The sequence below is a fragment of the Suillus clintonianus genome (genome assembly GCF_016758775.1).
Source record: "Suillus clintonianus strain FC179 chromosome Unknown DEU56scaffold_63, whole genome shotgun sequence".
Classification (NCBI taxonomy): Eukaryota; Fungi; Basidiomycota; class Agaricomycetes; order Boletales; family Suillaceae; genus Suillus; species Suillus clintonianus.
In genome coordinates this window covers 120,726-132,175 of record NW_024539287.1, presented here as the reverse complement: position 1 = coordinate 132,175, position 11,450 = coordinate 120,726, and the positions used below count along the sequence as shown (strand labels likewise).

General features: G+C 47.6%; 3 protein-coding genes across 3 annotated transcripts; 2 read left to right on the top strand and 1 right to left on the bottom strand.

Moving 5' to 3' along the window:
* Window positions 1–2,150: 2,150 nt before the first annotated feature.
* On the top strand, window positions 2,151–2,629 carry DEU56DRAFT_493494 (uncharacterized protein). Its single transcript, XM_041346492.1, has one exon. It carries the CDS (start codon window positions 2,259–2,261, stop codon window positions 2,586–2,588), a length of 330 nt encoding a protein of 109 aa, XP_041205964.1. The 5' UTR covers window positions 2,151–2,258; the 3' UTR covers window positions 2,589–2,629.
* A 44-nt stretch (window positions 2,630–2,673) lies between these two features.
* DEU56DRAFT_816983 (uncharacterized protein) lies at window positions 2,674–3,141 on the top strand. The gene is made up of 2 exons (XM_041353888.1): window positions 2,674–2,805; window positions 2,859–3,141. The coding sequence occupies exons 1-2, from the start codon at window positions 2,699–2,701 to the stop codon at window positions 3,076–3,078; spliced, it is 327 nt and encodes a 108-aa protein (XP_041205963.1). The 5' UTR covers window positions 2,674–2,698; the 3' UTR covers window positions 3,079–3,141.
* A 63-nt stretch (window positions 3,142–3,204) lies between these two features.
* DEU56DRAFT_816982 (uncharacterized protein) lies at window positions 3,205–3,761 on the bottom strand. The gene is made up of 3 exons (XM_041353887.1): window positions 3,621–3,761; window positions 3,373–3,562; window positions 3,205–3,311 (listed from the first exon to the last, which is right to left on the bottom strand). The coding sequence occupies exons 1-2, from the start codon at window positions 3,733–3,735 to the stop codon at window positions 3,405–3,407; spliced, it is 273 nt and encodes a 90-aa protein (XP_041205962.1). The 5' UTR covers window positions 3,736–3,761; the 3' UTR covers window positions 3,205–3,311; window positions 3,373–3,404.
* Window positions 3,762–11,450: the final 7,689 nt, after the last annotated feature.

The window sequence follows — 11,450 nt, the reverse complement described above, 5'->3', positions numbered from 1 at the left end:
TAGGATGTAATTTTGCCACTAGATCCACAGTAAAACCGGAAATCGTTGCCGTTGTTCCAACCTTTGAAGCCCGTCGAGCACCCCGCCTGGTCTGTAGATATCCATAAGCATGTGGTCTACTAGGTCTGCGCGTAGGCTGCAAGCGTGCTCACTGGAAGGGCTGCAGGGTAGGTTCTGGGGTGTTATCACCAGGCCGTCGGATGCGATAGCTACGCTAGCCATCATTATGGCAGATATTACTACAGTGGTGAGTGAGTTGAATTTCATCGCTGAACCTTGATGGTGTTTTCTGAGTCAAAAGTCAGTATGCTGGCTTTATACACATATAGTGTGAGGGGCAGCCAAAAAAAGCCACATGTGCGTGCACTTGATTCTCGGCAATGAAACAAATGCCAGATCATGCACTGCGGCATGACTTTCTAGGCCTAAAAAGTGTAGTGACACGCACATTGATGATCCATCCAATTTTCCAATTCGCATCATGTAGCAGACGCACCCCACTAGTTCCTTTGATACGGTAGGGTATGGTTCGGTGAAATTCGGTCTCTGACGATGACTTGTAAATTTTCAGATTTGCAGTACAAGCGAATGTGGCAGACACACTCACCGATCACATACATGGATGTAAATTCCCAATAATCAAGCGGATTGTAGGAGCATGGTCAAGCGTTGTAACGAGGAGTAGGACCTAATAGGACATGCTTTCGACGAGATCTGATAGGCCAAAGCAGTGCCCGCATGACCAACTACTGGTGGCCGGGCCAGTGGTTGCGTTGGCTCGTTAGCGTGTATTTTGCTAACATGTATGGGTCAGTTGTGGAATACCTGGACAAAACGGATGACAGCCTCCTTGGCACTTGCAATTTGATCTCTGAATTAGAAGACTGACCGGAATTTGGTTCGCCGAGAGTGAGACTGGTGAGTGACGAAAGACCCTGTGCGCTGGAACTTGAACTTGCAGTCGTGGATTTAGAGTTCGGAGGCTATCGAGCATTTGTAGCAGAACGGTTTATAACCTTGACCAAGTACTTGGGAACTAGCCCCGAGAGTCCTCTGCGATTCCTCACAGGTGGGAGAGGATATGGCTTAAAACGATATCATTAGAAACAACGCAGAGTCGTAAAGGCCTAGTGTGTACATCACTTTGAATGACTACCCTCCTTCCCCTCTCCTCTGCCAATGTATGCGGTGCCATAACGTCTAATTCTGTTAGCATGTAAAAACGGCTGTACTGCCAACTGGTGCTGACGCGAAGGGTGGGGCTCGACGTGGCATTGACCCAGCAAGGATGATCGATGAGGTTTGACGCGGCGCAATGGGCTTGACAAGGTAGTGACTCGGAATCTCGGATCATGACATCTGAAAACCCTCATCTGAGATTGCCATTAGAAACAATACACCGGCCGCAGGAGGCACACTAGTACTACTGATGATTGATACATCCCCGAGCTGTACAAACGTTTAACGCGGACAAAACGCGGAGGACAACTTGAAGCATACGGTAAATGTGACAGGCTTACATAAAACTCGGGATTTGTAACAGCGCGGCCCGCGACGCGTCACATCGTGTTGTTTTACTTTCGCCACCTACAGACACCGGTATCGAGTATATAGTAGTAGGTTCGAAGATTTGATAGGTTTCGCTGCTTGCCAACGAGAATTCTCGCTTAAAGTAATAGTCCATTACGGTGAGTCCTTGCTGATCCTCTCCGGCTACTCCGTTCGACGAAAAGGTACATCGACGAAAACTTATGTTTCTCTCATCGTTCTATTGTTAGTCAATCGAGCTGGCTTATGTCCCAAACTTCCTGCTCTCCAAGCTCACTTATGATTTAGAGGAATGCACTGATCTCTTCGGGTGCTTGGACCTGTCCTCTATCAAGCAAAAGTGGGTGTGGATTCATTTTTTCCAAGACAGCGCAAGCCTTTGTCGCTACGATGAACTTCAGAGTTTAACCAGAAACCCTTCGCTATATCCTTTGCGATCGCATCTGGTTTGGAATGACGGAAACTTGGTAAGTATACCTTAGGCATATTGATATCTCAGCTGATTGGCCTATCAGCGGCCGAACGTATTTACAACTACCATGTGAATATCCTCGCAACCCAGCCTGATCGCAAATTCCCTGATCTCGGTAGTTCCGTCGGTGGTTGCGAGATGTGACCCTGCAGATCCACCTACGTTTCGACTGAGAGCGGCGAGCTTCAAATTCGCGTACCGATGGTCTTTCGTACGCTACTACAACAACGCCTAGGTTATGTCCTCTAGCTTTGCTGGTACCGCACTGGCGATGTTGGCATTATCGAGAACGACGTCTCGTACCTTGGCGGTCGTATCAAGGACACCACCACCATTTATGGTCTCTCATATGGTATCCCCGAGCCCGAAACCAACCTGCCCCATACCGCGCTCCTGGCCAGTACACCGAAGGGTTCATTATTTTCTACTCACCAACTTTCGACCTTGGTGGGGCGGATGCCTCCACCAAGTTCTACACCGTGCACCGGACCCTGCGAGATATCTATGTGAAGATGATCGCCGTGTTACCAGTTCGGCGTGCCCATCCCTGTGGACCAGATGGAGATGACCACTATTGGAAAACTTTTTCGTGCGCGTCTCGTGAGCCTGTTCAAGCAAGACGAGCTTCTCAGTGAGGCACGTGGCGTTTCTTTCGTCGCCCCGTCCACTGAGAGGTAAATGACATTTGCTAAGACATATATTAGCACCTTCAACCTCGCAGAAAGCAGGGTGTCGGCGAGCGACAACTCTTTCGAACTCGGCAATACCTATATTGATGACATCAGGTGAATATATCTGTCCCGCCGTAAAACGACCTCTACTAACACATTTTGTCCAGGCTTAAGCGTGAGGGAGAGGCATACCTGATATCTCTACTAGCACATCCTCAAAAACCCCGTTGTTTTGAGCCTGGCCAATTAAGTCAACGCCTCCCTCTCCAAGGACAGCCCAAACGAGGAGTATCGACAGACTTAGTAGTGTCTCTTATATTTCTGTACAGCACACTACGGCAACGCGACGGCTTATGTGAGGGAACATATGGCCTTTCGTCACGGTAGGTCAGAGCACAAGATTATAAATCAGAAATATATCAATGTAGGTTGTATGGAAGAGTGTGCGCCGAATATTGATATGTTTTGCATTGGTGCGCTCAATCATCTTGATTTTTTGGACATCGAGACAGTGTGATCATGATTCAATTGGCTCCAGAACTGCTTGGCATATTAACGCTACGCTACAGCACTCCTTCACGCCCTGAGTCTTGCACGTATCATGCTAAACGTTCTATGCACTGGCAAAAGCACGCAAATCAACACTCGGACTCGGAAGGCAACAAAGAAGGACAGGCTCACTCAGCACTGTGTAGTTGAGCAAGCATCAAGGATCATGAACAAGTGAAGTCATTCCCCTCGGAAGTTACACGACAACACTTTTTGCACGAGCATGGCGTCCAGGATATGATTTTGTGCTTAGGTCCACAGAAATACCCGTAATCATTGCCGCCGTTGTAACCTTTGAGGCCTGTTGCGCACCCCACCGAACCTGTGGATAGCCTTAAGCATGCGGTCTAGGTCTGCAGGTAAGCTGTAGAAGTGCTCACTGGCTGTTTTGCAGGGCAGGTTCTGGGGCGTTATCACCAGGTCGTCGGATGCGATAGCTACGCCAGCCATCACTGTGGCAGATACGATCATAGCTGTGAATGGAGTGAACTTCATGGCTGAAAGTTGTTGGTGTTGTCTGAGTCGGGAGCTGGTACGTTGGGTTTTATACACAGGTAGTGTAGGAGGCAGCCAAACAATCTGCCTGTATCCTGTACCGCTGGATGCTGGGTAACGAAACAGATATCGGCTCACGTTCCGTGATGTGATTATTTTGAATGCCTTAGAAGGCATCGAGAGTGCAGTTACGGGTACATTCGCCCGACTTTCGCATTCGCATAATCCGCCAGACGCGTGATCAAACGTCACTGCGAGGAGTAGATACTTGGCGACGACATCTGATAGGCCTGAGCGGTGCCTGGCGCATGGCCTCTCCATATAATAGAGCATAATATCAGCCAGGGAAGTGGTTGTGGTGGTATATTTACTGTGAGTTGTGACGGCGAGCGTTTTCCGAACACGTTACATAGATCTTGCTGTGGAATGAGTACTCGGACAAATCCAGTTCCAAAATCACGACTCACGAGTTGATTCACCCATTACTAGGTGTATTCTTAATATTCTTTATGGACCTCAGTGCACAGATCGTGCAAAAGTGTACTTAAATGCAAACTTCGATGAACCTACACCAGGATTCACGTAGCCTGCGGCGGACAGGCGTGCGGAAAATGAGATTCCTGGCTGTGATAGATATCAGTTATTACTAGTGAGGTCGATGAACATTAAAGGAACTTGATCGGCGATGTACCTCCTTGAAACACTCACATACCGTTGCTGTATTGCCCCTCAGGCCTCAACCTCTATCCGCATAAGCCGAATCTCACAGACTTGCGGATATGCCAGCCACTCGCACCTATTATCGCTGATCGCAGTACCCCGCCGACCCCTGACCGCGGTGGTGGCTTCATGGCGATGGAACGGTGCAGGGTGATGTTGTAACTTGATCTCGTCAATATTTTTGCAAGCGATTGAACAGACATGAGCACACGAGTGACGTTGACGAGTATATAGATACGGCATATCAATGGGTTGACAAGGCATTTGAACCTGGGACGTGATTCCAAATGGACTGCGCTGTCGGACGAGTTCCGGGTTCTGCTACATAATCAGGTGAATAATCAAATTCTGGGTGCTTCTACATATTAAATATTCATGTCGTGCACTGGATAGAGTTCTGACAGACATGTATAAGTATGATATAGGTTGTGAAGACTAGCAGTGTGACGTACCAAATGGGCTGGATGATTTTGAAGTTTAAATTCGAAGCGCTGTAACCTGTTTGGTGTGCGGGTTCATGATCAAACTGCAGCTCTACGCCTCGCGAGTCGGAGACTGTGAATGACAAGTGAGGAGAAGCATGAGAAACTAATAGAGATCCCTGCAGTTTCAAAGACAGCGTAAGAAGGGCCAGACAAGGTTCTTTCGAACACGGAAAACGGTTTTCAGAGACCACTCATCCACTTAGGAAAGTCGAGAAGCGATGGACGGACTCCGACGGAGGCGGGGTGACATTTAAAAAAGTGAACTCGAGCTACTGAATACAAGACTAGAAGCAAGCCAGAAGTGCACGCAGAAAACAATTAAGTACTTACTATATGGACCTCATGGTGTGTACTGAATTGTCTGTAATTGCAAGGAAACAACAACCGAGGCGTGCGCCACGGTTCACGGCAGATCAGCCCAACGGTTTGAAACACCGCATCCCACGCTCTCGTGGATGCTCTCTCACTTACCACCATTATTGTTCACCGTTCAAACGTTCAGCCCTCACTAGCAGGCCCAGGCCTCAAGTTGTCTTATCAGAAGACTGAAACTAACCAGTCGGCTCAACACAATTCATAATTTCAATACAATGCCCCCAAGATCCGCCAAAAATCGATAGGCAGAAAAATCAAAAGCAGGGTGCAGTTTGAGCTTTCAGCGAACGCGTGAGCTGAATAAGCTCAAACGATTGCTTACTAATCGAGGAAGCACGTCGAGGTGAACGCGCGTCGCTTTGTCTGATTTACCTCTCGTCTTCTGACTCCACCTCGCGCTTGCTCGATTGTTCTTTTAAGATTGAGAATTCGAGCCTCCGTCACGCTAAAGCTAATTATTTATCAGGATGACAGAGTTCTCGATTTCTGGCCCCCCTGCAGGCGCGGGTGGGAAAAGCACGGACGCTTTTAACCCCACTGGGGATACAGGAGGAATTTCCGACAGCGAAGCGGCACGCTTATCAAGAATAATCAGTCAGAAGAACACCTTAAGCATTGTGGATCTAGGTGATCGCGAGGCCGTCGCTGAAGAAAACGCGCGACGAGTTGAAAGAAACCGTGCTAGAGCACAACTGCGTGCTGATCCTGACTTCATTGAAGATACCTCCGACGACGAGACACCTCTAGACGAACCAGCTTCAGAGCCTTCAACACCTTTCGCACAGACCGCCTTGGGCAAGAAAATGATGGGAGCGGCTGCATATCTAAAAACTCTGACGCCCTCTACCAGGAAGTACGTTGGGAACATCGCCGTGGAAGAGGCTGAGAAGGCACTAGCCGACCAGCTAGTGGTAGCGTCAACGTCCACATCCGAGGAAAAAATATTCACCAGCGCTAACACTATCCTTGCTACTGAGACTGAAGGCCTCTTCGAGATACCACGCCCCCTCCTCAACCTAGCCAAAGCTAAGGTTCACATTCCGCTTACATTGCTCACAAACGCTGCCCTTAGGAAGATGCACGAGGACCCTGGTTGCGTGAAGTTGAAGAAAGGGCTAGTTCTCAGCGACCCGAAAATGATAGTCATGGACACGACAAGCGGCTTCCCCCCAGAGAACACCCTTACAGCCGACTTCTTCTTCGAGGCCACCAGCAATTTCCTTAAACTCCTAGCCATCATCGCAGACGATGACACTGTTTCAAGGTTCACCACCCACCGAACGTTCTGCATGTCACGGGACGAATTTACCACAAACTTTCAAGCGGTACTAAAATTCGATATAGAAACTCGTCGTAGGTTCTTCAACACCAATGTCTTTCTGGACACAGGCGCATACAAGGGTCGTTGGAGCGAGGTAAAGATAGATTCGAGGTTGGATCGGGATCGTGGGAACAACGGGAGCGTGAGGTACAATCCTTACCCCCCACGCAAGCCAGAATACTCGACGACAGCCGGACCTTCCAATGAAGGGAAGCCCTTTCGAAGGGGCAAAGGAGAGACGTCGTCCGACAACCTCCTTTGCGTTATCTGCGGCAGAGTCGGACACAAGTCAAGCGGCTGCACTCACACCCAAACCATCAAGGGAGGAGCACCCGTCTGCATGGCACAAGACAACAAGATCCTCCTCAAAACAACCAAGGAGATCGTCTGTATCTCATACAACCTCGGACGCTGTCCCGCTCGACACGGCCCCGAAATCCTCCACGTTTGTTCCCAGTGTGGAAGCTCCACACACGGAGTCGCTTCCAAGTCTTGTTAGCGACGTCTACAATCGCATCATAACCCCTTACATAGCAGACGCATTCGATTTCTTCTTGCACAAGTTCGGCCTAACAAAAAAATACTCAGACCTCACATTTAACATGCGGCACGGATTCCCAATTGGGGACATACCTCCGCCCACGCGCACATACACGCCAAAGAATCACAAATCCGCAACAGACAGACCAGAAATCATAAAGAAATATTGCAGTGAGGAAGTAGCACTAGGGCGCATGTCAGGGCCCTTCACCAAAGAGGAAGTACAGCGCATACTAGGAGGAGATTTCGTGTCATCGCCCTTGGGACTGGTAGAGAAGGCCGGTGAACCAGGGAAATACCGCATCGTGCGGGACTTATCATGCGAAAATGAAGATGGCTACTCAGTCAATAGTTGGCTGGACGCCGATGACTTCCCTACAGAATGGGGGACGGCCGCGTTAATAGCAGAAATAGTAAGTCCTTTCTCTTCCCTTCCCAGTGACCCCGCACGATGGTGGGGGTCCACAATACGAAGGTGTGCAACACCTGTGCGACGGCACTTTAGACGAGACGCGACGGTGCTTGTCTCAGACACCAGCAGTACGAGTGTACTGGCTGTCAGTTAGATTCGTACTCGCACGATGGTGCGAGGCGACACAGAGGCTCGAGACGCGCACATAGAGACTTCATGTGGCTTACCTCGTTCTCTTACAGGTAGCAACTGCCCCGCCGGGAACGGAAGCGGCCACACTGGACATAGAAGCAGCGTATCGAACGATTCCAGTGTGGCCGCCTCACAAACGCTTCCTAGTTGTCTCGGTGGGAGACGAGTTTTTCATAGATCACGTTTTTCCCTTCGGCTTGACAACAGCTGGAGGGGTCCAAGGACACGTTGTCATGCATGAAACGAAGATCATACATTGACATTCAATAGGATAAGGGTATACTAGTCCAAAAGCTTTTGCTTTAGACTAATTACTCTATGTTGAGGCAAGAGAAGTAAAAAGTGGCAGAAAGCTCGCGTTTCGTTTACTTCTGTTTACGTTTATCTTTGTTGACTTTCTTGCTTCTGTTTCTCTTGTTCTTTTTTATTTGTGCACGTTATGTGAGCTTCAGCCACAATCTGAGCTTACATAACATGTAATTAACCCTAGGAGAAGTCATGTGACTCCAGAATTGAGTCATTTGATCTTGGACGATGTCACTCGATGTCATAACTCCACAATGATGTCATTTGATGTCATAGCTCCACAATGATATCATTCAGCTCCACTTTGCTCCACAAATGCTCCACACTGCTCCACAGTGATGTCATTTGCTGTCAAATGAGTCAGAATGAGTCATTTTCCTCCTTTGGTGTTCTTTCCACTTCAATTCTGCATTTTATGCTACAACTACCTTATTTCTTCTGAGATTTGTGTCTCTTTCTATTTTCTTGGTACTATACAGTTCCTGGGATATTTCCCACACCAAATGTATATAAGGAGGCTCAATTCTCTGAGGAGAAATGAGAGACTCCCCATATTGGAGATTTCCCACTTCACATCTATCATCTGAAGTGCAGGCTGATACTGACAGCCTTACTACACTAAGATTTGATATAATCTTAGTCTTGTGCTATCTTTACTGTTGTTAGGGGCATTTAGTCACCCTAACCTTCTTTTCTAGTCCTTTGTTGGTCTAGAACTGCTGTTTCCTTGCTTTGATTAAGTCAGCAAGGATTTGTCTGGGAAAAGCTTAGTCAGCATCCCACACAACCCATATCTTTTGTCCAAGAGCTGTTTGGGCAAAGAACTCTTCAGGAGATATTCTTGCTTTGATTACGTCAGCAAGGATCTGTCTGGGTAAAGCTTAGTCAGCTTCCCAATTCCACACCACCAAGGACTTTTGCTCCATACCAAAGGTCCCTCATTCATCAAAGGATCCACACACTTCAGCCAAGTGTTGTGTAGCGCATCCACTTGTATATTTGTCCAAGGACCATTCGGACAAACCATTCGTCAACGTAGTCTAGTCCATCTATTCTACACAGTTCATCGTATCAGGCCTATCATCTAGGTCTATCATCCCATCCAAAACCGAACCCCATTCCAAGAACCAACGACAGACTGTATAGTCGAGCCTCCCACGAACGACACGTTATCAACCGAGAAAACTAGAAAATCCGTTGACTGTGTACTTGAGGAGTTGGCAACTCTTGTCTTATCAAAGTGTAGTTGTGGTGTCACTACATTTACACAAAAACATATAAGACCCTCAAGTAGTAAGACATCACTGGAGCCCACCGCGAGGGAGGCTTCTTTGGTTCTTGCACAAATTGTTCTATCATATTTGCTCCATCCTCGAGCAAATACCCTATCGTGTTCAGGAATACACCTGAATCCTATTCGTGCATATTTCGTCGAAATCTACCATGGCACCATCATCTAGTACCATGGCACTATCCATCCTTACTATGCCCATCCCGGGTAGTAAAGCCGCACCTAAGAAGTTCAAGGGAGACTTCTCAAAGGTGAAAAAGTTCTTGAAGCACTATGAAAAGTTGTGTGATTACAACCAAGTGCTCTCGGACAAGGAAAAATGCGAGACTGTGACACAGTACACATCTCGCAATGTCGAGGAATTTATTGAAGGATTACCTTCCTTTAGAACTCCCAACTGGGATGCTCTTAAGGCAGACATCCTGAAATACTATGATGCCGACCTCGATTCAAAAAGATACAAGAGGAAGGATCTATTAGCCTATGTCAAGGCTACAAGGGGGAAACGTATCCCGACTCTTGCTGCTTGGAAAAAGTATGTAAGAGGGTTCATTACGATTGCGGGTTGGTTAGAATCCGCAAAGAAAATCACAAAAGATGAGTTTGCCTCTTATTTTTGGGAAGGAATCTACAAAGGCCTTCGGGCAAAGATTGAAAGCCGCCTTATGGCAAAGGATCCTGATAAGGATTTGTCAAAGGCATTTGCTGTTGACAAGGTTACTTCTACCGCAGAGAAGTTACTTCACCGGGACCGCTTTGATGCCGATCTGCTCATCTCCGAGGACGAGACTGAAACCTCTCCTTCGGACACTGAGACCAGCTCTTCTGACTCTACTAGCTCTGACACTACGTCAAGCGATTCGGAGGAAGAACTCGAGCCAAAGTCTCGCAGATCCACAAAGAAATCCCACAAGAAACACTCGCGTGTCAAGGAAGCCTCTAAACACAAAGGCAATCATTCTGGCTCCAAAACGCCTAAAGAACCTTCATCAAAGGTCAAGGATAGTTCAGCTACATCTTTGGAACCCATCGATGAGATTGAGGGGCTCATTAAGCAACTCAATTCTATGTCTCTCGATGATCCTCAGTATGGATTGTTGTATTATCGTGCAACCAAGTTGGATCCTACTGTCATGAAGATTGTATCCCCACCTTTTAGAAGGAATGGAGGAGCATCTAATACTCAGACTAGGACCACTGGGAACACTGGAAACCAAGCTTTTAACAATCGACGAAATGGTGGAGGACGAAATTTCCCTCAACCAGGTTCGCGATTCTATATAGCCCCTGGTTCACTTGAGAAGATCTGTTATGGGTGTGGAGAAAAGGGACACTCCATGTTCAACTGTGTAAAGTTAAACCAGTTGATTTCCCAAGGAAAGATCGAGAGGAACCAGCGAGGACAACTTCAGAGACCCAATGGAGCTACTATCCGAAAATTGCCTGATGAGACTATGCTCGAGGCAATTAATCGAGAGGATAGGAAAGCACCAGCTGCAAACTTCATTAGGGTACCCTCCGAAGAAGAAGACCCTGAAAAAGATGTCAGACAGGTCACAAAGATGAAGAAGAAGAAGAAGACCCCTCAAATCTATGAATATCCAAGTGACTTTTATACGTCGGATGATTCAGATTCTGAGGATGAAGTCTATATGGTACCAGCTACCACCGATGACGATGAAGACTACTACGTCTATCCTGCTGAGAGGAACATCAAAACAAACACACACGCTCGACGTGAGCGGTTTGATGGTGTTTTTCCCCCTCCCATGAGCAAACCACAGGATCGAAGAGATAATGGTCAGAAGGGAAAGGGCTTTGTCAAAGAAAATATTCAGACTGCCCCGCGATTCCCAAGGCAGTACAAACCTGCAGAAGGTCATTCTAAACCTGCCCCATTATCCGAAAACAAGCATCACAATGTAGCCAAAGAAATCCCGCGTACCATGAAACGTGCTCGGTTTAACGAAGACGATGAAGATGTCATCATGGAAGATGTCACCAATAGGAATGACCGACCTAAGGAAGCAGTTAATGAAAAGAAGAAGAAAGAACAGGCGGTCAACAAGGACG